This window comes from Parasteatoda tepidariorum, chromosome X1 (assembly GCF_043381705.1).
Source record: "Parasteatoda tepidariorum isolate YZ-2023 chromosome X1, CAS_Ptep_4.0, whole genome shotgun sequence".
Lineage (NCBI taxonomy): Eukaryota > Metazoa > Arthropoda > Arachnida > Araneae > Theridiidae > Parasteatoda > Parasteatoda tepidariorum.
In genome coordinates, this window is record NC_092214.1 from 69,149,755 (window position 1) to 69,177,046 (window position 27,292).

Below are 27,292 nucleotides of genomic sequence, written 5' to 3' on the forward strand. Positions count from 1 at the left end.
TTCCCCCCCCCCTTTTTCATATGTCTGTAATTTTCCTTTGTTTTATCTTCATTTTGAACATATATATATATATATATATATTCAAAATTGTCTTTCATGTAAAGAAAGTTTTATCGCATCCTCTAGTGATCACATCCCTTATTGCAGGAGTTTAATTCATTTTTTTTTTTTAATTTGAGTAAAGAAATTAAATCTTTTTGGTGAGTTATAGAAATCGTAATCAGCGTCGTTAAAGTATGTTTTAAAGTCCTTGTCGAAAACTACGGTAAGAAAATATACCAGATAGAGGTCAGAAAATATGTATTTATTACAGGAGGAGGCAAAAACTTTATCGAAATCTATTGAATCACTAAAGAAGAAGGCGGGGAGAAAACCTTAAAAACTAGTTTGATTGTTTTAAGTTAACTTGCATATGTTTTTAATAATAAGATTCTTTTAATTCCTCTCTGTTTGCTTCGCAATCAAACAGGTTTAGATATTTCCAGTTATTCCTCGTCCATTAGTGATTCATTAGATTTCGAGAGTATTTTTGTCTTTTCCTCGCTAATGTATTCATTAGCAACCCCAAATCATACCTGCCAACTCTTCCGGATTTTCTGGAAGATTTTATTTTCATATTTGAAGTGTTAGTAAATATATACTATTTTTTCTTTCATAAACTTAATTTTTGAATGATTTTTATCACCACTATTCTTTCAAAAATTAAGCACATATATTAATATGCGGTACTATCATGGTTGTCAACTTAAGTTTATTCAAATGCAACGTATTTGTTTGCTTAAAATTGAAGTTTTAATTCCATTTTAATGCCACTGGGAAAAATGATAATGGAAGTGATTAAAAGTTGGCAGGTATGCCAAATGATAGTTTTCTTACTTAATTTTTGGCAAGGATTCTAAAAATATACATTAAAGACAGTCAATACAGAACATCCAGCATAAAACGAAGTTAAAATAATATTTTTATTCAGTACCCTTCTCTTAATTTTTTTTTCTTTTTTTTGCTGCTGTTCAGTTAAAATAGTTAAATATAAGATATTAGATCTTACAAATCATCGAAATTTTTCATAATTAGATGTCGTCGAAATTTCATCATATTGCATAGCAAAAAGCTTTATGTTAAAGAATAAAAAATATTCTCCTATTCCTATCTTTCACGAACTTAATGCATATGATAATTTTAATTTTATAGAATGATATCAGACCTAAAAACATTGCTACTATAAACAACCCAACATGTATCATTGAAATCAAAGCTTATTTTTAATACCTTTTCCACACAGGGTGTGCAAAAAGTACAGAATTAGTCAAATGTCTCGAAAAATACTCTTGGTACTACGAAGTTCCAAAAATGTAAGTAAATGTAAAGAATAATTTGAAAAGATCCATTCAATGATGCATCTGTGCTTCTCTCCATATAAAAATATGAATAATTTTATAACTTTTCTTAACTGATTAACAGTTATCATCTGGATTTGGATTCCTTTTTTGTTCGATTCTGTAATCACTAAAAAGTTATCTTCCGACTCCTATTAATCTTCTCTTTTGCATGCTGATGAGTGTGCATTGACTACTGAATGATTCATTTTGTATTGCTAGGAAGCTCAACCTCCTGCTCGCTATCACTCGAATGTGTTTGCTTTGTCCACTCCAGTCCTATTCAATACCCTAGTTCATAATTTAATAATGATGATTTAATTTTAGAGGCAAAGCCCCTTGTTGTTTGCCACTCCCTAAACCTTCAAACTACGTGCAGAATTCTCTTCATAACACATTCGCTCTTCTTTTCACCAGTCTAACCAACAGAGGGATGAATATCCCATAAAATAACAAAAGAAAAAAAAATCAAGACATTGCGGTGGATTGGTAAAGCGCAACTTTACAATCTAATTACACCAAAATTTATTAGAAATTAAAAGAAATTAATATGCATTGTTCGTTTTTATACATAAAAGTAGATGGTTTTCAGAAATTATAATTGAACTGCTAATAATGTTTTTGTTAAACCATATTACGAGGCGAAGAAAAAAAAAAAAGAAAAGAAAAAGAAACATGTGATTTGACATAAAATAACTCTAAGCAACTTTGTCTGAGCCAGGGTGGCTCAGGGGATAGAGCTCCCGTCTCCCAGTGAGGGGGCCCGGGTTCGAATCGGTCGATATGAATTCTGCACCCGGCTCGCACCGACAAGATTGCCGAAGTAAAGTGTCCCTAGTGGAAGACGGATCATTAGTTAGAGTCCCCTTGCTGTCGGACTAACCATGGGAGGTTCTCGTGATCTTCCTCCCGATGTAACGAAAATGCGGGTTAGTTCCATCAAAAAGTCCTCCACAAACGCAAAATTTCTTTCAATAATTGATCCAGGAGTTCCCTTGTCTTCTGGATTGGGTTCAAAATTACAAGGTGACAGAGTTGAACATTAGTAGTCGTAAACCCCAAAAATTGGATCGGCTGTTGAACGACGGTTATTAATACGAATTATGATAGGGTATATGATTGCTTCTAACAGCAGCATAACTCTTGCATCAGCGTTTTTATATTGTTTACCAGGGTCCTTATCAATCTCTGTGGCCATTGCATTTACTATTGCTCCAAGTCACACTTGAGCTCATTGATGGTTGTTGGAGCTGTTCTTCGAGCTGCAATTGAGCATCCATGGGGTCCATAGGATTAAGGTCAGGTGGAATCACAGGCTACTCTAATCGAGGAATATCCTCCGATTGGTCTCTCAGTTCGTCCGTCAGCTGAGCCCTGTGGGAACGGCGTTATTGTGGCGTAACTACCACTACAAATATTAAGTACCAAATCACTAGTATATAAGACATATTAACTTGATTCTATCACGAGGTATCTTTAGATCGATAAGGGTTGACATAGTCTATAAATAAATCCCCACAATGGTGACCTGCGGACGTGATATACACTCGCTAACATGATGGATGGTCCACATTAAGAAAGAAAAACAGTTGACTTGCTTAATATAAACTGCTCAAAGGAAAAAAGATCCGGCGAAGTAAATAAAGTCTCCCGGCAATAAACAATATAGAAAAAAAAATGAGCGAAATGCTATAAGCAAAAAAATGATTGTTGTTGTTAATTTACGTCGCACTAGAGCTGCACAATGGGCTATTGGCGACGGTCTGGGAAACATCCCGGAGGATGATCCGAAGACATGCCAGCGCAATTTTGATCCTCTGCGGAGGGGAAAAAAAATCGTTTTAAAAAAATGTGATTTAGGCGTGATAAGAAGACTTGAAGTCCCTTATTTAGAAGCAAAGTGTAAGTTCAGTTCCCCTTTTAATGCACTAGTCTGCTCGAAATCGAATTCTCTCCCAGATAAAATTCTGGAAGGGGAGTAATATGGCGTAACTACCACTGCAAATATTAAATACCAAATCCCTAGTGTATAAGACATGTTAACTTGATTTTATCACGAGGTACGTTTTGATAGATGAGGGTTGACATAGTCTATAAATAAATCCCCACATTATCATCCGTAAATAGGAAATTTAAATGCTTCGTGAAGAAGTCTCATGTAGGGTGCAAGGATCTCGTCCCTGTACCGCTGACCAGTCATTAATTAATTTTTTTTTTTGTGAGGTGTTTTTACTGTATGCGATTGTTTGAGATGCGCGTTCTGAACGATTAGAAACTTCATGTAAGGTGAACTGATTGCGCATGCGCAAATTGCATAGTAAATGTAAGTTGTATGCAGTGAGAATGCTCCATTAGTTTTCCGTCTGCAATTGTTTTGGCGCAGCTACCAAAGCGAAAAAATGCTGTTGTGTTTATCGCTGCATTGACGTAGAAAAAACGAATTTACTTTATTAGTGTTATAATGTTCTCGAGGAATATTCACACAGCATAAGATTGTTTCAGATGTGTTTGCCCTTATGTTCAGAAACTTCATTTAATAGGAACGACTTGCGCACGGGAAAATGCAAATTACATACAGTGAGAATGTTCCATCATTGCCATTAAACATATGGTAAAAGTGAACCGTTTAATTGTTTCTACCCGTTCTATTAATTACACAACTTGTTTCTGATTTGTTCCGACCGATAAAACTGAACCAACCTTTCAAGTTTTTCAGTTTGTTATATTCTAAAAAATTATGTATATACGAGTTAAAACTGAAAAAACTGATTGGTAAAGTGTTGATACGAATGATATTTTGTACCTTTCAATAAAATCTGTAGACAGGAGTAAACATTCCATATTTCAGAAATTTTTGATACTGAAATTTTTTATTAGTCTTTATTATTCAAATTCCTTTGCGCTTACAAAAGTATTAAACTATGTAGCGTCTTCAGAGTTTTTGCTTTTTGACTTTATTTTTTATTATGAAATATTGCCCGATGACTATTCAACTGTTTAGAATTTGTTTATAATCGCAAAATTCTAAAATGATTGTTGATGTGAAGGAATGGGATGTTGGAACAGTTGATGACGGTGTAATAAGTAAGTTAAAGTAAAGAAAAAAATCATTTTTATTAATTTTTCTTTTTAATTATATCAATACTCTGCCTTCCTGTATTTGTTTTTTATTCCTTTTTTTATGTGTTAAGGGGGCGTACTGATTCATCTGCTGCTGAAAAGTTACTATGTTATTCTAATTAAATATGTTAATAACTTTATTAATTATTATTTTTGTAAGATACCAGAACTACTGTGAATGATAGATGTATTTTATGACATAACAACAGTTGTTTTTGAAAGATTTCCGTATCGTGATCTGCAGCAAAATAATCGCCAAGTCTTGATAACTTACCGGCAACTGCTCGCGAGTATCTAAAAGAAAAAACATCACAGAAAGAGAGCAACTCGAAAGGTATAACTCGTAGCCACCCCCGGGTAAACATCTATATGTTTTTTTTTGTTTGAAAAAAATTTGCAAATTTAAAATCTATTTGGTGATTTTGCTTGGCACGTCAGATCATGATAGGAAATATCCCCCCTGACAAAAATATCACTGAAGGGTATGAACTTGAACTGAATAACTCAAGTTTAAAATCCATTTGGCACTTTTAGGAGACTGGTGGCTATATGCAAAATCTTATTCCAATAATACTTAGTCTTACCTAAGTTGAAAATTTTTTTTTTGATAAATAAAGCAAAACTGATTTTTTGCAAAATATTGTCCCATTTATAAGTTTTAAAACTAAAATGTATTATAACATATTTCTATGTCGTTACCTGTTTGGGCCAACAACAATTGTCAAGTTGCTAAAGGGATTTTGTACTAAAAAAACATGAGTAAGATTTCTGTATTAGTACCCGTGCAGGGGATATTTCTATATCGTGATCTGCTGCTCCAACTATTATCACCAAGGCAAACTGTATATACAATATATATGGGCACATACACACAATCTATATTACTTATTCTATTGTGTTTATTAATAATGCTTTTTCTTATTTCATTAAGTCTATGATATAATTTTTGTTCAAGCAATGAATAATTTTTTCAGAAATTGTGGAAGAAGTTCAGCTCCGTAAATATGGCAAATTTCTTGAAGGCTATAGCACTCAATTAAAAGACATTGAACATGCACTTGATGAAACAATAAATGATTTTTGGAGTCAAGAATTAGAACCTGTTTCTATTCAAGTAAGCTTCTTTAAAAGTCATGTTTAAGTGAAATTTACTTCTATGTTAAATTTCATTTTTTTTCTAATTAAATTTTTTTATTTAATGTTAGGAACATTTTATTTTGAGTTTAAATGTAAAAGTTCATGCTAGTAATTTTAAACTTTTTTCTAAAGTTCCAACACAAAAGTTTTTAAACACCAAAGAATTCAGATAATTTTTAGAAAAGTTTAAGAGAAACACTGGAGATAATGTGTTACAGTGTCACTTTACATGATGTCTCTGTTACATGATACTACTCTCTAAAGAAAATTTTTTTGCAATTAATAAAAGTTCTTCTTATTATTTTTTTTAGGTCGTTGGTTAACCATTTTTGTATTTAAAAAGTTGATAGATAAGTTGTTTTGTTATAATTTTTAAAATAGAATCAATAATTATCAGTCACTTACAAATTTTCTAGTTAGAAACATAGCATGATCGGAACCATTAAAAAATTTTATAATTTCACTGCTCTAGTTTTAAACATTTTATTTTTGTTTTGCTATTTTTTTATGTAAAAAAATATTAATATGATTCTTTATTAAATAATATTTAAAAAAAGTACAGTGCGGAACCCGTTATCCAGAAATCAGAAAACCAAAAAAACCGGAACGAAATTAAACTAATTTTCCCGTAATTTTTTGAAAAATGTTTTTTTTTTTTCTCTAAGATTTTAGGATTTTTCTTTCTTTTTGGAAAGATTTTTACCTTACCATCATTTTGGAAATAATCATTAGTGTATTACTTCATCGTTTTTTCTTCTTTTTAAGATTATATCCAAGTTTTTTTTTTTTAAAGTTGGGTTTAACAATAAAAAAACGACTTTTTGTAGCGATTCAGAAAACCGGAAAAATCAGTTATTCGGAATAGCGATGGTTCCGATCGTTCCGGATAATCGGTTCCCTACTGTAGTATTTTATTCAATGAACTTCTACAAGAGAAGTATTTAGTTTTCTTATATGATGAAAACATTAAAATAGAGCAATAATGTGGCTAAGGCATTATATTTTTGATGCTTAATTTCCTTATTATTGTTTTACTTTGGAACAGACAAAAAGTTAATTAATTTTTTTCTAAAACTGCTTACATGATCAAACATAACATCTAATTTTATTTTAACTCAAATAAATAAAAAAAATATAAATATTTTCATGCTGTGCAAATCAACCATTATGATTCGTTTTTGTTGACTTGGCAGTAAAATTAACACTCTATGTCTGTTCAATAAGCAAGTAGAGTAACAGCAGAAAGTAGTTATGATACTGGGTTTCTTGGACATACTCTAACCCTATTCTTCAATAATGTGTTACAATTTATCATTTTTTGTAAATCTATAAATATTAGTAATGTTTATAGCTTATTCTATATTATACTAGCCTAGAATGTTTATTTATGTAATATAAAGGGTCTTTTATATTATACAAGAGCTCTTAAAAAAATATTATACACTAATATATCATAATATCATAAAAGAATATTATATCATAAAAGAATATTAATCATGTTATCATAAGAATATTGATATAATTTAAGTTATCTTAACCACTAGTGACTCTCTTTGACCTGATTAGTGACCTGACTATATTTTTGGGAAATCTTGCTTCATTTTTGTTAACTGTAGTCTAGTTAATTAGTTTTTCACACAGGTGTTAATGCTGGCCTTTTATATATTTTTTGTGTTTTTGTTAAAATTGAGATACGAAAAATATTTTCATTAAGGGTCATGACAGGGCTCGAAAAAACTCAGAAATTTTAACCGTCCCCGAGGACTAACCCGTAGCTTCTAAATAAATAAAAATATAATTTTCTCTAGATGTCAATTTATCTGAGGGTACTGCACCATGGAGAAGTCAACAGTGACGTCACCAGCCGGGCGGTACGTGATCAGAGGAATTGTTTATTTCTTCTTTAGAAGTCCAAATGCACATTCACTGAGCAACTTTTCTTTTGTTTACCAATTACGTGAGCATGCACATTTGGTCTGACGAAGGAATTAATGGGATTTCTAGATTAGAGGGTCATTTTAGAACTGAGGCACTAGACTCTTGTAAGATAAGAAAATGTATCACGAACATTAACGGGAAAATGGCCGTCTGCGCGAACGTCGGATTTGAGAAATTTGTTGTCTGCGGGAAATTTTTTGACCACCGAGGATGGGCGGTTTTTCCAGCCCTGGGTCATGAAATAGTTTGTAATTAAGTGAGAGTGAGTATTATATATATACATATATTTGATTTTTCCTAGCTGTCCCCCCTAGAGAAAACCACAGTTCTAGAATTGGTATCAACTGATAACAAAATTTTGAATAAGGTGATATCTGTCCTCTCAATTTTATGCTGTGAAGTTGATGATCTTTGTTATGAAGCCAAAGTAAAATTTTTCCCTGCTCTTCTCTTTTATGGAGAAGGAGGTAAGTTTCTTTTACTTTTTTTTTTGTAAAGTTATACTAAAATTGTGATAGTTAGAATAGAATTGAGATATTTAAATTAAAAATTTTTTTAAAAATGAGCCATTTTTAAGTATTTTTAAAAAATATTCTTTTGAACTAATCTAAATCTAGTTAAACATTTTAAAAGAATATTTTTTTTATATAAATAAATGAAGAAATGTAAATACATTTGAAAATGTGTTATTAACTTTGAAACTGATATTTCTTAACCTTAGCTGTACAGAAATTTCAATACCACATATTATCACTTATCATATAACATAGATAATTTTTAAATAGTTAGTAAAATATTTTTGCACTATGTTTTCATTTGCTCATTATCTACCTTTTTAATAAAAGTAGTGAATAATTCCTCTGTTTCTTTCTCTTTCTCTTTTTTTTTTTAAATTTGAAAAACAAGCCTAATTTAGATAAAATAATCCATTATTATCGAATAGAATTTTTTAAAATAATAATTTAATTCACAAAAAATAAATATTACGATCAATTATTAAACGTTACAATGATAATAACAAACATTCAGTATCAAGTCTGAACAATATAGTTTTATCCTTATATAGGATATATATTTGTAAATACTGGTGTTAAGTTTTCCTATAGTCTTTATATTGTTTAATATATACATCACTTACTTCCAGGGTTGGCAAGGTTTAGGACAGAATGAATTAATCTGCATTTTAAACCGTCCTGCCAAAACCCCTTTGTCCAAAACTGTCTTAAACTATCCAAAACCCTTTTACTCAAATTATGTCACAATTTTATCTGAACAATATTTAAAAGGTAAAATAAACATAGTACTAATAACATACTGATAATTAAATCTACTAGAAAATATTTGTTTTTAAAAGTATAATGTTTTATTAATATTGTTTGACTCTTCAATTTAAACATTAAACAAAGGAAGGTTAATCAGTAATCAAGTTCAATTGGTCCTCTTTAAATTCGATAGCACATAACTAATTTAACCGCTGTATTCACACCAAGACGGTTTCTAAGTTTTAAGTGAATTACTCCAAAATTTAAAAACATCCTTTTAATTGACACTGAGCCATCCACTATATCACTGGTTTAATGATTCTCCCAGCTTCTGTGAAGTCAGTTTTTGGAAATGGTGTCGCTTCAGCCTCATAGGTAATCAAAAGAGAAATGCACTCAGGAAATTTGTCAGTTAAATATGGCTGAGGACTTTCTTTTTGCACATCAGACAAGCTTTCTCCTTTATATTAGGGTTTAATAAATAGGCCAAGTAATGAAATACTTGCATTGCTTGAGTAATTTTTAATACTTGCAATTCTTTTAGCATAGTGGTGATACATCCCCAGTGCCAGTAACTGAAACTGGTGTTAGGCCCTTCAAAACTGTTAATACATTTTTCAATTATTTTGTATTTCCAATTTAAACTAATATATTTATATTTAAAGACATTTTTTTTTAAATGGATGTCTTTTTTATCATCCTGTGATGAAGAAGTTATAACATTTTTTAAAAAAAATATTGTGAAAAATTAAAGGTTAATTTTTAAACAAATTTATTATTATTTTTTTAAAAGAATTATTAATTTTAATATTGCATTATTTATCCTTATGCAAAAATATAATTAATTAGTATTAAAAGCATATTTATATTTAAAGGAGAAGGTATTCACTTTTGTTTTTCAATCAATTGTGGAGCTTCAAAAATTATAAACCTTTTCCTATTATAGTATATAATTTTCCTTTAATAAGTTGAAGTAAATTGTATAAAAAATATCAAATATTTATTGATATATGTAATTATTATATGCATAATGGTTACACATATAGAATTTTTACCTTTAACTAAAGTTTAAGGTTTTGAACACTTTAAGACAGTTTTAGTCAGTTTAGAACAGTTTAAGACAGTAAAACCTATGTATCCTGTCCAAAACCAGTTTAGGACGTCCAAAACCCCAACCCTGCTTACTTCCTTTACTTCCATACCTATATATTTCCTTTAAAAACCTTTCCTGCGCTTTGCCCATCCTCCACACTTACAAAAAAATTAATACTGGCTTATTTTAAGAAAAGAAAAGAAGAAGAAAAAGAAAATTCAGAAAGTTTGTGTTTGCTTTGTGGGAAAAAAATTATTTTGATCTGTTTGAAAAACGTGTGAAGCAGGATTTTTTTAAAAAGGATAACATAAAATCTCGGATAATATTACATTATTGGTGTCTGCAATTTTCGCAAAGCAGCAGAAAATGATGTACGAAACGGACATTGAAAACCTAGAGTTCCACTGTATATATATATATATATATATATACTTTTGTTATACATTATATATATACATTGCCAAAATTATTTNGGATATATATATATATATATATATGGGTGATTCTTTCTAAACATGACAATTCAGACCATAAAAATTTCTTCAAATTTAAAGTCTTCAAAATAATCTAACATTTTTTTGTATACTTCTTTAGTTACACTTATTAATATCTTTCAGGCAGCAGTGTAGTTTATTGACATTTGCTCGAGAAGAAAAAAATAAAATAGAAATTCACAAAATCTTGAATGCCAGGGAAATGACATATTAGCTTGGAAGTTAAAAAAACAGTAATTTTAAGTTAATAGTTAGTAACTCAACTTAGGCCTTTATGTTAGATGGACCATTAGTTGCTTAAAATAATTCTTTTTATCCACTGTAGGAAGAATCAAAAAATTTTTTGTTGCTGATATGTACAGAATAAAATTGTGTATAATAATCAATCATTAGATAAATAAATAACTTTGATTACACTCAAGCATATTACAATCATACATAAACTTAGTATTAGGTTAATATTTGCTTTCCCTCCTTACAGTATTAGCAGTTAAAAGCAAATTCTGGTAACTCTTCAATGTTCTGGCATTCATAAGCCAGGATAATGACAAATTCGCCTTTTTATAGCATACAACTTTACTTTAATTTAATATTTTGGCCTAAGACGTTTATATTCTGCAGAAAACAACAGGATTTCTTAAAATAACTCAGATAAATCTGTGTAGTTTATGTTATTAAGGATTTCAAGAAGCCAGGAAAATGATGACAACACAAAAACCTAATCACCTTGAAAAAATTTTTGAAATAGATTTTGAACCAGAAAATTGGTTCTTTATTCATGCAACAAGACATGTTCATATAGGAGGGCATCTAATCAATATATTAACATAAGATATTGATTGCTGGCTCTATCTATTTTGGTTATAAACCACTAAATAAAAGTAGCCAGGAAAATGACAGATTTTTTTTGGGACAAGCAAATTTTTGACCGAAAAACTTATTTTAAATGAAGTTTTTGTAAGTAATACCCTCTGCATATATTCTAGAAATGCTTACACCGGTTGAGATAAAGAGAATTAGGTATTGAAAAATTTATGAGAAGTTTTGAGGCTAGTTATTATTGAAAACATTGTTTGGGAAATACTAGGAAAATGACATTTTGAAATTCAATTAAATTTTTTAACTATACAAAACTAGTAGTCATTTTAATATGCTAACAGCAATGCTATTTATAAATTTTTTAAAAGAAAGTTCTTTTAGTATTACTATTATAGTATTAGATCTTGGAGTAGGGGACAGTGAATTGTCATATTTCGTGAGAATCGCCCATATATATGTGTGTGTGTGCGTGTTATATTTCTCTAGTTTATTAAATATTAATTCAAGGATAATTTTAAATTTATTGTAAAAGAAACTAATTATCATTTAAATGCATAATTACAATATATTATTGAAATATTGAATATCAGCTTTAATTTATCTTATATGCTTTTCTGTTTTTCTTTTCTTTTTTAGAGTCTCCGGATGCCTTAGTAGATGGAGAGGCACATATTTATATAGGCCGGATGATTCCTTTTATGCAGGTTGTATAACTGGCTTAAATTGTTTGATTGATAAATTGATTTTCATAATTATTTTTATGGTCCAACTTACCCCAGTTTTTTGTGGATCAATGTACCCCATGTTGTGGGTTTCATAAAATATCACAATAATATCTTTCCTTATCATATAAATTTAAATAACTGAAAATAACCATTATATTAAAGATCTAACCTTGTAAAATAATTACAATTTATTGCTCTTTTCTTATAGAAACAAATTTTAGAAGGTAAAGCAGTGAAGTTCAAAAAATTACTTAACATTCCTGAAATACAACTTGCTGAAATAAAAAATACACACATTAGCTGAGCTATGCGATTCTTTCTTAGGATTTATAGTACTAATGATGCAATATGTTAATGAAAAAATAAACAAAAATATTTAATGTCTTAAAAAAATTGAGCCCTGTCCAATACCCTGTCCCTGTCTTGGTATGGTTCAACCTACCAAGTCTCCATCTGCATTAAAATAAAATAATTTCATCAAAAATTTATTACTAAATCAAAAAATTCGAAAATTATGAAAAAATTTCCTTCTATTATGTTTTATACATAGATATATATTTGTATTTAAATGCAATTGTAATGTGGTAAATTATGTAAAACACATTCTTTGTTTTATTTTATCAGTATAATGTATAATCAATATGTCTTAAAATCAGGCTAATCAAGAAAAGGAATTAATAAAAAATTATAAGATAGACAATAAAAAAGTAGATACTGGTACAGTTGTGGGCTGTTTTAAAAAACAATGTAAAGGAAAGAGTAGAATGTTAAGGCTGATTAAATTTTATTATTATTTTTATATATCCAAGAAATGTTGATAAATAATAGTGCATGAAACTGATATAATTCTAATTTTCCCCTCTAAACTTTGTTTCCGGAGTATCAGGCTTTTCACTGTCCAGTGATTGTTTGATATGTCTTTTGTTTACTTTAATTTGCTATAAATATTATGGCATGTTTCATGATACAAAATCACTTAGTATGAGCACCAAAAAAGTTTTTTTGATAAAATTTGGTATATAATTGTGTGTAGTAAACATGGTTATCTCTTATTTTATTTTTATTTTTTATAAATAAAAACTTTTTTAAGCAATTTTCATTTTAAATGCTGAAGGGAAAAGAAACATAATTATTGTACTAAATATTATTTGCCCTTCAATATTGTTTCTGAATATATTTTTATTATATAGTCCAATGTGCCCCATGAGGTAGACCAAGGTTCCAGGGCTCTGGGGTATGCTGGTCCAATGTAAATAAGTTCTTTTCTTCAAAATTTACAATAATAATAATGCTAATTGTTTGTTTTGAAAAAAAAATCATGAGTGTGGAAAGTTGTCTTATAAAAAAATCATATTCTGCAGATAATTTTTTTGCAAGGTAAGAAATACATACTTAAAAGTGGATCAATTAACTCCAGTTTCCTCCTTTATGTATGTATATTTATAGTAAATAGTCAGCAAAAGGAAATTATTGACTTTGTGTTGGCTCTTAATATTCCTTTTTTATTTTTATGTTTTGTTTGAAGTTTGTCGCCACCAAAATTTTTTCTTTAGTCTTTATTATTTTTATAATGCATTTTAAACTGAATACGAGTAATTCATATCTTTTAGCAAAAATGTTTTAGTAAAAACTGATATTTGTTGTTAAATCCTCGTCCAAAAACCCACCATACCATGGATAGTTAATAAGGAAGAAATGTGACATTATAAAACTTCACCTTATGTGAAAATGTAATTTTTTTGTTTAGTTTTATGTAGCTTAAATATTTTTGTAACCCAAAGCAAATCTTTTTTTTCTTTCTAAATTTTCTTAGTATTACTTGGATTGAAAGAATATATATAGTAAACTATGTTTTGTATAGTTACTATCTGCATAATAATTTTCAGAAATTTTAAAGTTCTGTAAATCCTTAATCCTCACTGCTTAATTATATGGGTAGTTAACTTGTCCCTGAAATTTCAAGATTTTAGTTTTTTTGTGTTTTGAATCAAAAGAAAAAAAAATGGTACATCAGAAATCTGTATGGAATTCCATCTCTTTTTTACTGATATTGTGTTTTATAAATAAAATAACAAATTTGTTAAATTTCATTTCAGGAGTTATCTTGTTTTGTTGAACGCTGCTATGTTGTTGTGAAAAATATAATCCACCAGCTTAATGGCTTACATTCTGGTCATAAAAATGGCACTGCAGCCTTAATAGATGTTACTGATGTTCACTTCTTAGTATGTATTTATAAGTTTTTAATGTATTTAGAAATACTTTCGAGCCTTAAATATCAATCAAATGAAAACCACCACCCACCTTAAAAACAAATTTATCCCCAAAGTTGCCAACACTGTTGTTGTTATCAACAATGCCATCTGTAAATCAGGAGAAATGCAATGCACAGGTTGACAGTTACTTCTTTATTACACTAGAAGTGAGGAGTGTAGAAGTTACTCAGGAAGAATTCTACTTTCTTTATTCTCTTTACTATTCTCTCGTAGTTTAAAGCATCTTGGTTCAACATTGAAAATAGAAGTAAGCAAGGAGGAGCAAAGAATTGTTTGTTTCTTGGTGGCTGAGACGGCTGGAATGTGCAAAATTCAATGTCTCATGTCTGCTGTGTACGATAATTTCTGCATGTTCCTGACAAGAATGGAATCGATCACCTTGTATCCTATAGAGTAACAGTATTAACACTTTTAGCATTAGTAAATTTTATTATCACTTTGTTATAGGTGTTTGGTTTTCATCTGATTGCCCCTCATATTTATAGTGTAAATTTTGGTGAAACAATTTACCCATGTAGTTTGGTACTGAGTTTGATCAGTGACATAATATTAAAAGAAACTTTTAATATTTAGCAACAAAATATATCAATATGATTGATTCTGTTGAAATCAAGTGTTAGCTCTACTGAATATTATGAAACAAAAGCGTTCTTAGTTTTATCAATACTTTATGGAATTAATCTAGATTTGTATTTTAGCCTATTGATATTGATTATACACTTTTTTTTATGTGCTCTTTTATTGATCGTAAAATAAAATTAGTTTCAAAATAAAAGACTAATATCATTTGCAAAAAAATTATTCAATTGCAAAGGTTTTTACCCTACTAATAATATAATTACGTTATAAATGTTGAAATAAAATGATATATGTTGGTGGAGTTGTTTGACTTTTAATGTTGAGCTTATAGCAATATTCTACTAAAGAGTTCTAGAAAATGTCAGTTTTGGCAGTAAAACTGTGTTATAAGTGATATCTTATTTGACAAGATTGTAAATAAGTTCATCATTGTCCCTGAATCCATGATATTATGTATAGTTTGTCTAAAGTAAGAAGTCCCCTATCCATTCGTCTGCATCCGTGGCGGGAACTATGGTAACGAGGTATAACTTTTTCAAGTAGGGTAATTGTTTAGGACAGGTTTCGACTCGCCTCAACGAGAGAAAGGGAATCTCTTTCTTCGGTCTATTGTTTTAGTCCTAGAGTGAACATACCCTCTTATTAAAATGGGCCATTCTTGTTTCCATAGCAGTAGACGGCCTTAGACTTTGTGGCGGGGGGAGTTCTTACTGTAGACAAACTATAAGTTACTGCAACTGATAAATGTAATAATTCAAACAAAGCATCTTTTCCTTTTAAGTAGTTGAGTTTAGATAGTAATTATTTACATAATTTAGGTACATTGCAGATTCAAAGTCTTCTTGTCTGCAAACTTTTTTTCAACTAAAAATATTATTAAGTTAGTTTAATGCTTCACTTTTTTACATTCTCTGATAAATTTATGTTTGATTTATGTTTAAAATATATTGCCTAGAAAATATATTGATTATAAAATTTCATTCCATTTTTAGACAGTCTATAAATATTTAGGTTCTTTGCTGACAATTTTAGTGACTCTTGATGAGATCATCGATAGTCAAGTTGTTCTCCGAGAGCACTGGACACAATTTAAACGAATGCTAGTGTCTATCCATCACAAACCATCAAAACTAGGCATTGAATCAGAAAAGTTAAGACCTTTTGAGAAATTAATCAACAAATTAGAAAACCAATTGTTAGAAGGAAGCATTTTTTTGGTAATTGTTTTATTGTTTATTTTGCTATTTTGTCAAATGTTTGCATTTAAATTTATTTTTAGTAATCATTTTATTATAAAATTTTGCAAGCAACAACATTATATATATACATATATGGGTGATTCTCACGATATATGACAATTCACTGTCCCTTGCTCCAAGATCTAATACTAGAATACTAAAAGAAACTTTTTTTAAAAGAATTAAAAAATTGCATTGCTGTTAGCATTTTAAGATGACTTTGTACTAGCATTGACTGTTAGCATTTTAAGATGACTTTGTACTAGCATTGACTGTTTTGTATAGTTAAAAAATTTAATCGAATTTCAAGATTTCATTTTTCTGGCATGTCCCAAATAACTAGCTTTAAAACTTCCCATAAATTTTTCAATATCTAATTTTTTTTTTATCTTAACCGGTGTAAGCATTTCTAGAATATACGCAGAGGGTATTATTTATAAAAACTTAGTTAAAAATAATTTTTTCTGTTAATAATTTGTTTGTCCCAAGAAAATCTGTCGTTTTCCTGGCTACTTTTATTTAGTGGTTTATAACCAAAATAGATAGAGCCAGCAATCAATATCTTATGTTAATGGATTGAATAGATACCTTCCTATATGAACATGTCTTGTTGCATGAATAAAAACCCAATTTTCTGGTTCAAAATCTATTTAAAATTTTTTTTCAAGATGAGTAGGTTTTTGTGTTGTTACTTTCCTGGCTTTTTGAAATCATTAATAACATAAACTACATAGATTTATCTGAGTTATTTTAAGAAATCCTGTTGTTTTCTGTAGAATGTAAATGTCTTAGGCCAAAATATTAAATTTAAGTTCTATGCTATAAAATGGCGAATTTGTCATTATCCTGGCTTATGAATTCCAGGACATTGAAGTGTTACCAGAAATTTTTTTAACTGCTAATACTGTAAGGAGGAAAAGCAAATATTAACCTAATACCAAGATTATGTATGATTGTAATATGGTTGGATGTAATCAAAGTTATTTATTTATTTAATGATTGATTATTATACACAATTTTATTCTGTACATATCAGCGACAAAATTTTTTTTGATTCTTTCTACAGTGGATAAAAAAAATTAATTTAACCAATTTATGGTCCATCTAACATAAAGGCTTAAGTTGAGTTACTTACTATTAACTTAAAATGACTGTTTTTTAAACTTCTAGGCTAATATGCCATTTTCCTGGCATTCAAGATTTTGTGAATTTCTATTTTATTTTTTTCTTCTCGAGCAAATGTCAATAAACTATACTGCTGTCTGTAAGATATTAATAAGTGTAACTAAAGAAGTATACAAAATTTTTTTTTGATTATTTTGAAGACTTTAAATATGAAGAAATTTTTTGGTCCAAATTGTCATGTTTGAAAAGAATCACCCATAAATCACATGAACAAAGCATATNATATATAATCTTTTTGTGTTATTTCTTTGTCTAAATTCTCCTTCTTAAATTATTATTCAACATTCAACCCTTTCTCACAACTAATTATTCACTCCCTCTTTTCTTATTCTAATTTTTGATTCAGTATGTATAAATTAACATTTTTGATTTTTCCCTCAATTGAATTCTGGGAAAGATTTTAATTCCTTCAACTTTTTAATGGACCAATTATAATTATCAATGTTTCCCTTTTACCTGAGACCTAAAACAACAGAGGGAAAAATTTGTGCTACTTTCCCAAGGATAAAAACTCAAGCATACAAATTTCAGAGTGCGATTTGGTCTCTACCAATGCATGAATATGTTTTAAATAGATGATGTGACACTCTGTCATCTCTTTAAAATTACTTAAATGAACATAATTTTCCCTCCAACTGTTTGCCTGCATTCCTGAACTTTCGACCATGGCTCCTAACATCACCCACACACACACATATATATATGCGAAACATATTTAACTTTCATTTTTTTCTTTTGACTTTTCTTGCATTACTTTGAGGGAAATGTCAAAGCAATTAGTTTATAGTTAAGCCTTATTAACCTTATTAAAAAAATTTTTAATATAAGAATTTTTTTAGTCATTTGCTGGTATGTTTTACATGAAATGTTCTATTTTTTTAGGGTGCTGTAGAACAAAATTTTGATGACAACAAAAATTTCGTAACAAAAAACACTTTCTTCTTAGATGAATTCAATCTGAACATCAGGAAATTTTTTATGGTTATTGAATCAAAAATAGGTATAATTTATTTTCCTTTCATTGATTAAAATATTTAAGCTCACGAAATGAGTTTTTTTTTTTAAAAATTGTGTTTCATTATATTTCAAATTTTATTTGTGAAGGTGAAAGTAATGAATTTGATGCCCGTTTGAAGATACCAGATGTTTGCTGTTTGTTTGTTTTACATTTTTACTTGTTCAGAGTCATGGACAAAAAATTCTTCAAAAGTTTATGGGATATTTATAAAAAGGTTTTGTATTTTTCTTTTTGTTATTGCAATAACTCAGTCAAAACTGCTATACTTATTATTCTTTTAAAGAAATATTTATCTGCCAACTGAAAACTTTATTTCAAAATGTTAAGAATTGAATGAAAATTTTAAGCGCATCGTAAAATATTAATGTCACAAAATTAATAAATTTAAATTTATGATAAACTCAAAGAAAAAATATATTTACAATAACTTCTTCTGAAATATTTGTTGAATATAAACAAATAAAAAATTAAACGAACTTAAAACTTTTTCCTCTAATCTTTCCAAAAAAAAAAAAAAAAAAAAAGGAAAAAAACCAAATTTGAAGTAAGACTTGTAAATAAAGACTTGTAAATAAAAATTCTAGCTTATGGTTAAAGTTATATTGAATAAAAATTTTATTGAACAGCTGAAAGTATTTTATATTAAAATTTTATTAAACTAAATAAATTTATCTATCCCATACAGATATTCCCTTTGAAATATTATGATTTTTGTTTTAAGTTACATATAATTTAAATTCAGATTATATTAGTGTTCTTAATGAAGGATGTTAGAAATTTGTAAAAATACAAATATTGCTATCTTTCAAAATGGATAGTTTGTTGTTTCTCTTTACAAATGTTGATTGTTAAGTGTTAATTGTTTATGTAGAAGCAATTTCTTTTAGTAAAAATTGGGGAAATGATATTGAATGTCTCCTATTTTGTTAAAAATGAAGTTTTCAATATTAATGTCAATTGGAATACTCGAGTTATAGCTCAAAATGTTTTGTGAGTTGTAATATTTAGATAAAAGTGAATGATATTTTAAAGTAACTATTGTGCTCGACTTGAAAACTATATAGCTTGTAATTTTCCCTAGCTCTGTTTACCAATGCAATTAATTTAGGTTAAAATTGAAAAGATAAACATTTTCAGATTCTTACAATTTATAATTCTAGTTGAACTTCCACTTGCATTTCATTTCGATTTTCATTTCTAGAAATAAATCTACAGTAATAATAATTTTGTATAAGAGAGTTGTAATCAGTGTGAAAATTGTACATTATTAATAAAATCTTTTTCAAACAGTATTAAGCAAAATTTTTTTTTGAATATGTACTGAGACATTAAGCAATACTTAGGGAGCTACTAAAACATTTTTTTAAATAAAATCTTAATAGTTAACTATTGAAAATCTAATTTTTCTGATTACTTATTATTGAGTTATCCACTACTAAAGTTAATTTTTCATAATTGCAGAAGAGGAATTACAACTGTCAGTTTTAGTAGATTTTATTAAATACATATGATAAAGAAATGACATTTGATTCACTTGATTTTTAATACTACTTTAGAGCCACATTAATAGGCTATTGACCTCCATCTGGAAAATGTTTCACTCCATGGTGTAGTTTCAAGCTGTATGCTGACCAACATCTTGACTAGTAATAATTTGCAAAGGCTTTCAATAATAATGCATAATAATAATTAGATTTAATATCTTTTATATACTAATATTTTAAGCATACTGACATAGTGAATTTACAATTTTTATCACAGCAGTAAGCAACGTTTTTCTTAAATATAATTTTAAACTCTTTTTTTTTTTTTGAAAATCTATAAATGTGCTTTAATGTTTAGGTTCCTGCAGTTCCTTTAATTGCTAATATTATGTGGTTTCCTGATATGTTTCTGCTAACTAGATTGCCTTTAGTAGCCAGAAGTGTAGATCGGAAGTCACAAGATGCTGTAAAGCTTTCTAGACAGTCTTATTTATTACAGAAAAATCAAAATCTGTTGAAGTGAGTATCACCAATAATGCTCTTTATTTAAAATCTTTTAATATTATGCTTCATTTCTAAAACTTTTTAAAATTATGTTAGATAACTTCGAAATTCTAAATAAAATTTTAAATTTTGATAATGAATAAATTTCAAAGTTTCTTAGTTTGGTTCAGGATTGATTCTGTAATCTTAAGAGTTTTAAACGTTTATCAGTCAAGCCACATAAACAAATTTGTTTGTACAATTTAACTTGTCAAACTGTGTTTTTTCATTAAATAACTTCAAAATTAAAAAAAAACTTTTTTCCTGGGAAAGAAACAAGGTTCTACCCAAATTCCAATTAGGGAAAATAGTTAAAGATTAATCTTTTATTACTCTGTAGAATTTTACCTACAATAAATTTATGTATCATATTTACATTTCAACTTTTGACTATGAATGTGCGGTCTTTCAAATTTTATGACTACCTTCTGTAAACATTTTTATGCCTTTTAACTATAAATTAATCTTGTCATGTGTTTTTTTAAATGAAAAACCTTAGTTTCAAGTTGAAACAAATATAAAAAACCTGAGTTTTTTAAGTTAGTAATCTGGTAAAAAGTTTTTAAGTTAATAAAAATGTAAAAGTGTTTTTTCTTTCAAAAACTTTTCTTTTGTAACAGTATAAGATGGAAAAATGGTTGAGAACATGGAAAATATTTTGCTTTATTAAATCTCTTATTTAAAATTTGAACTAGGCTCCATTAGTTAGATTTTATTTTCGTTTGATTGACAAATAAAAAATGTATACAAATGTTTTCTTTATAAATCTTCATAAATGAGAAATTACGAATCATTACAGATTAGAGATTTTTTGTGTGTAACTTTTAATATTGACAGTAAAATTTTTAAAATTTTGTTGTAATATAAAATTTTAAGATAGACGTAAAATATACTGATATTTAGATAACAAATTCTTTACATTATTGAAATAATAAAAAAAGTTATTTTTATGAAATATTGACACAAAATAAATTGCCAAGCTGACTTATGTATTTCCCAATATAAAATTATATCCATATCAATTTCATCTCAGCTCTGGGCTCTTTATAGTTTATTTCTGTATGCAGTAATATCATGTTTAAAAAAAATAATTAAAATACAAAAATTAAGGAGTATTTGTTAAAGATTATTATTTTGGAAAGCTGTTTTGAACACTCTTACTATAAGTAAACCATTAATTTGGTCCATTTTTCAGAACAAACAAAAGATTATTTTTTATTATGTTTGCTTATTATTTATTCCTAAACCATTTCTTAATCAATGTTTTTTAATTTTTACATTAAATAAAACTATTCATACAAATACAATGAATGGCCTGTAGGATGTTGAATATACTTTCTGTTTTGGATAAAAGAGTATTAAAGTACCATAATATAATACTGAGTTCCAAGTAGTTATAAAGTACCATTGTGCATATTATCATAAGAAAATATACTTCATTCGTGGTACCATAAGAAAATATACATGACTCACATTAAATTTAATCTCCCCCCCCCCATCTTGTTTAGAAATTTTGAAAAGTTGCCAAATATTATTTCAATCGTTACAAGACATTTTTATATGGTGGTAAAAATGAACTATCAAAAGTCTGCAATTCCTTTCAAAAATTTTAAGTAAAATTAATGCTAGGATTCATTTTTCAAAAGTCTACTTAAAGACAAATATTTGGAAAAAAATATTATTCTTTTTGTGTGTGTGTAATGATTCTTAAATGGATTATAATTAATTCAAGTTTAAAAATCAGAGAACCCTGATTAAATTGTATTGAAAATAAAATTTATTCAACATCTTACATGCTGGATTGCTGCAAAAATCACTAACAATTTATAACACGACTTTCTAAACAAAAGTATTAGTCGATGAAATGTTCAGAATTTAATATTTTTCAAAATATGGCTTGTCCAGTGTATATATTTTTATTGTAATATAATATAGAAACCAGAACTCTAAATTTCACTTATGGCTGTTATTTTAAAGACGAGTGATTTCTGAATATTTTGCGAGTTAATACTTTGCTGGCATCTGACTGGCATGTACTTTGAAATTTAATTAGTTATAAAATTATAACTAACTAATTTCCTTCAAAATAATCGCTGCAGAACTAACTTTGTTTTGTTTTCAAAATCCTTTTTCTTACAACCTTGGTAAGTTTTCCTAAAATTAATTGAACTTGGGTATCAAAAAATCCTGATATAATTAACATATTCATAAAATACAAAAAAAGGTAATTTGCAAAACTTATGTATTGTTTTGAGAATCAAATTATTTTTTATGTTATGTTGTATATTAGACATAAATAATTTTTCTTTTGTCTCAGAGATGTATCAAACTATTTCATGCTCACTATGAACTGGATGACTAAAATGGACTCCAGCTTAACAGATACTGGAAAATTGCTTGAAGATCTTAATCGGAAATGCTCTTTATTGTTACAGGTATCTTTTCTCTCTTTGAAATTATAAGAGTTCATCTAAACTTTTTAAGGGTTCTGTTCTGTAATGGTCACGCTTAAGGTTTTTATTCTATTATGTAATACCATGACAAAGGAATTTTAGTTCTTTTATTTAGGAGTTAAATGTTCAAGCCACAAGGAAATTAGATCATTTATTTTTTCTGTATATTTGAACAAGCTACAAAATTTATCTAAATGTAAAACAACCGTCATTAGTTTTTTATAAATATCTTAAATGAGTGGCTCATATTCAGCTATATTTTTTAGGTCATATCACAGATATGGTCACACATATCTGTGATATGACCTTATTTTTCATTTTTCATACAAGAACTTAATTGCTTTTCTTTTTACATACAGGATCTTTTTATATTTAAATTTTTAAATTGTAGGAACTTTTAAAACACTGAAGTATTGTCATATTTTAGGGATCTTTATCAGGGATAGAAATTTAAAAAATCGCAGAGATCATGTAAGTGGTTTTGGACATGTAACAGGAATTTGACATTAAAATGGAAACTTGAATAAATGGGACATACAGATATACTTGAATAAATGGGATGTATGTTTGGAATAAATGGATCATTCAATGAATGAAAACCTAATTTATAATTTAAAGTATGAATGTAAAATTGAGTTAAAATTAAATTGAAATTTCCATTTCAAGATAACATTTAAGATAACATTCAGTCACAATTTGAATTTACCTTTCCCAGTGTAAACTTTTGGTTAATACTTATTGTAATTTGAAATATATAAAAATTATAAACAATTGGCAAAATAAGTTGATGAAGTTTGAACATTAAGAAGTTTAAATCAAAATTTTATCTTATAATTTGTGAATGATTCAAAATAATTAATTTCTAATATTCCTTTTTGTTTATTTAATCTATCTGTACTGTTAAATTTAAAAATAAAAACATTTGATTGATCTGAATGAATATTAGTTATTGTCGCGGTTAAAAGTTTTTCTCTTTTTAATTTTATGGCATTTACATTTTTTGCCTGCTACTTGTATTTTTATTTTAAGACATTTAACTTTACTAATCATTGTAATTTTGTTTTAGGGTTTAAAATTAGCCTGGACAATAAATCATCAAGTAAAAACAATAATGAATCTTCATGTATCTTTGTCTAAACCAATGACCAAGACATGTGTATTAGCTCTATGTAGAATGATAGAAATGATTAAAGTAATGTTAATATTTTTTACTTAATTAGTAATTCATTTGTAAAAATAATGGTTATCCTTGCTAAATTAAAAGATTTATTGTCTGTAGAAAATTTGGTTTTCATTGTGAGTTTACTTCATTAATACTTTATCAGATTCTGTAGAGTGTCGAAATTCTGAGTGTCGTAATACATTAAGACTTAGTAGTATGAAAATATTTACCCCGACCTGCCCCAATTGAGGGCATACGGGTAAATGTTTATTAACTTAGGCTAGACTTAGTAGTATAGTTACCCTTTAAAAATGTTAGAATTATGCATAATAAACCATGACTAAATCATCTAAATCTAATTATTAAGGTCTCGATTTTAAGCAAAAAATGTCTTAATTGTGAAGCAAGTTTTAAGCTAATGTGAAATCTGTGCAATATTTGCTTCACTTATTTGCTTAATACTTTAATACTCTTCTTATTAAAAATTCTCACTCTTCATCTTAATCACACTAAATGAAATTTGCAATAGGTGAGGCTCATTTTAAATCAGTAAAAAATCGTGAAATGTGGACCAAGAATTATTTGTTTGGTAAAAGCAGTATGGTCCTATTTTATAAGAGAAACAAAGTAGATAATTTGTATGTATGTTAAGAAAACTAATTTTTAACACTGCACTTTTAACATAAAACTTGTACATCATTCCATTCTGGTATCAGATTTGGGCCAATGTTTAATAATTTTACTATCAGTACAATATTCTATAATTTTTTTCAGTTGACTGCTTATATTTTTTGATGTCATTCATTATTATGACTTTTCCTTGAATTGTTAATTTCTCTAATTTTTAAAACGACCTATAATAGAGCACCACTTTTTGATATGGTTAAATGTTGTCCTTTTTGGTGACAATAATAACAGCTGTGGTTTATAAATTGTTTTGGAAAAATTACAAAGTTTTTTTGTTGCTTTGTTCTGCAGAAAAACAAAGCAGTATGCATAAGCCCGGCATAAGCATTAATTAATGAGTATTGCACATTAAATGTTTTTAGCATTACTTTTTTAAAAAAAGTTTGGAAACCATAAATGTTTCCTCAATAACCAGTAGTCTATTTTAAATGAAGCCATATTACTGCAAAACCATTTGTTTATATTATATCTAATAATTTATAGTTATATATTCAATTTCTTTATCTGATTATATAGCAATATAGTCATAAATTTTTATAATTTGCATACTCAAACAAGTTCTATATAGACAAGTTCTATTGATGGATTTCTAAATTTTTTTTAATTATATATTGTTAATTCTACTCAATATTAAAAAATTCGATTTTTATTTTCTGTTTATAAATTGCTATTAAAACTGCTTTTTTTTTAAATTTCAAATAAATTTTTTTTCTAATATAGGGAATTGAAGGAACATTCCACCGTCATTCAGTTGTTATTAATGAATCAATTACTCATATTGTACAACATTTAGCACACCTTGCTTTAACAATAATCAACATTGGAAAGGTATGAACTATTTTAAGTTTTGTAAATCTTTATTTAAAAAAATTCTTAACTCTAATGAAAATTTGATTTTTATATTTTATGTACAGCTAAATGAAAGCCATTATGTTATATTATCTTTATAGTTTTAAGTAAAAATAAACTTAAGCAAAACTTGTATAAGATTTTCAGCTGATAATAAACTAAAATTTTCAGTATAATATAATTAGATTATTTTTAAATGGTAGGTGTTTATAGAATATATTTATTCATATATTTTTAAAAATAACTGAGTCAACAAATCTAGAATAGTTGTTATTCAAACCTGAATAACCTGTAATGAAATATAGAATATATTTTTATTTCCAACACATTGATGAAGAGACTACCTAATTTACTCTCTGACTACAAAGTTAAGTAAAACATTTGCGCGACATCCCACTGTGGGCCAAAGGGGTCTTGGAGATTAAGATTCCACAATTTCGTGACCAACGGCATGGTGGTAACAATGTTGTCAGCATTATTGCACCAGTTGTCTTTTCTTCCCAGACAAGCTGGTATCTATCAATCTGAAGCTGGGTTACTCCTTTGTTCAAGTTATCATCAGCCGTCGTACTCTAGTTCTTTATAATGCAGTCCAGTGCTTTTAACCGCTGAGCTGTAGCAGCTCATGACTACAAGAAGTAATATAAATTCTATGTGGTAGTCCAGGAAAGTGTGATAGTTATCTATGTTTTAGCAGATAATCATATTTGTGAAAGAAAAAATGCAAACCCAGTTAATCCCTTAACGATCGGTTAATTTTCAAGAAAGCGGTCATAAAAGTGCCTATTTTTTTATCCCTGAAAATTATATTAAAATATGTGTATGAACAATATATATCTTCATTTTTAATTTTTGATTTGTTTTTAGCATGAAATTTTAAAAAATAACATTTTTAGGAAAAACCAACAACTATGACTTAATGTTGGTTTTCAGCAAGCAAGGAAAATTTAAAAAATATGTGTTTTAAAGATTAAAAAGGAATTTTATTAAACTTACGTATAAAATAAATAAAGATTGGTAATTTTTTCTTGTGTGATAAATTTCAAAGCATGAAATACAGAGGACAATGTCACAATCTGAACTGTAGTACCAAGTTTCCTTCCTACATCTCTTATTGTTTTCATCTCTTCTGGAGAACTATTTACAATTACCTTAAAAATATCCTGGTACTGCCATCTGGTGTGTAAAATTATAAATAAAATTTTTCCGGGGCAAAATAAATGAATTAGTTTTATTCTTATTGTTACTACTGAACACTCCAGCCCGGAAATATCACAGGACTGAGAAAAAGAGGGTGAAACCTCACCCCGTCAATTTCAGGGGAGCGAAAAAGAAGGGGTTAATTGTGAAACTGGTTTAAAAAGTGTTAATAAAAATAATATTGACTATAATCTTAAATAATTAAAATTATAAGTAATATTGACTATAATCTTATATATATATTTTAAAACCTTATGTAATTGAATTTTGAATGACACTTTAAATATTTTGACATTGCATTTATAAGTTTTGCTTACTCAAAAGGTGTTTTTGAAAACAAAAGTTAAGATACTTCTTTAACATATAAAAATGTTCTTTTTTCAAAAATTTTTTTTAAGGTGAGAAAAAGAAGGAGCAATTATCAATCTTATTTCTTTTCAAATTTTAAGTATCAAAAGATAGAAGATGAAAGGGAATAAAAGTGACTTATTTTATCTTAGCAATAATTCATATCACTATTTGTATTTTATGTACGTTTCAATCCAATCCTTAGATTTAAGAATTACTTATATTTAATTTTAAAAATTTTGTAAAAAAAAAAAGAAAAAAAATTCATTAGTCCTGTGTTTCAGTTCTGCAAGTATAAAGAAATCA

The 27,292-nt window shown here is 27.8% G+C and overlaps 1 protein-coding gene across 1 annotated transcript in view; it reads left to right on the forward strand.

The window, feature by feature from the left end:
• The first annotated feature begins 4,062 nt into the window (after window positions 1-4,062).
• SWI (strumpellin and WASH-interacting protein) overlaps window positions 4,063-27,292 on the forward strand; it is a 48,876-nt gene continuing 25,646 nt past the window's right edge. The window contains exons 1-12 of the mRNA XM_016066996.3: window positions 4,063-4,460; window positions 5,471-5,610; window positions 7,873-8,038; window positions 11,876-11,943; window positions 14,061-14,189; window positions 15,812-16,036; window positions 18,125-18,242; window positions 18,347-18,474; window positions 20,103-20,263; window positions 22,605-22,722; window positions 23,807-23,932; window positions 25,310-25,417. Coding sequence (XP_015922482.2) covers window positions 4,406-4,460; window positions 5,471-5,610; window positions 7,873-8,038; window positions 11,876-11,943; window positions 14,061-14,189; window positions 15,812-16,036; window positions 18,125-18,242; window positions 18,347-18,474; window positions 20,103-20,263; window positions 22,605-22,722; window positions 23,807-23,932; window positions 25,310-25,417 — 1,542 coding nt within the window. The 5' untranslated portion in view covers window positions 4,063-4,405. The remainder of the gene's footprint in view (window positions 4,461-5,470; window positions 5,611-7,872; window positions 8,039-11,875; window positions 11,944-14,060; window positions 14,190-15,811; window positions 16,037-18,124; window positions 18,243-18,346; window positions 18,475-20,102; window positions 20,264-22,604; window positions 22,723-23,806; window positions 23,933-25,309; window positions 25,418-27,292) is intronic.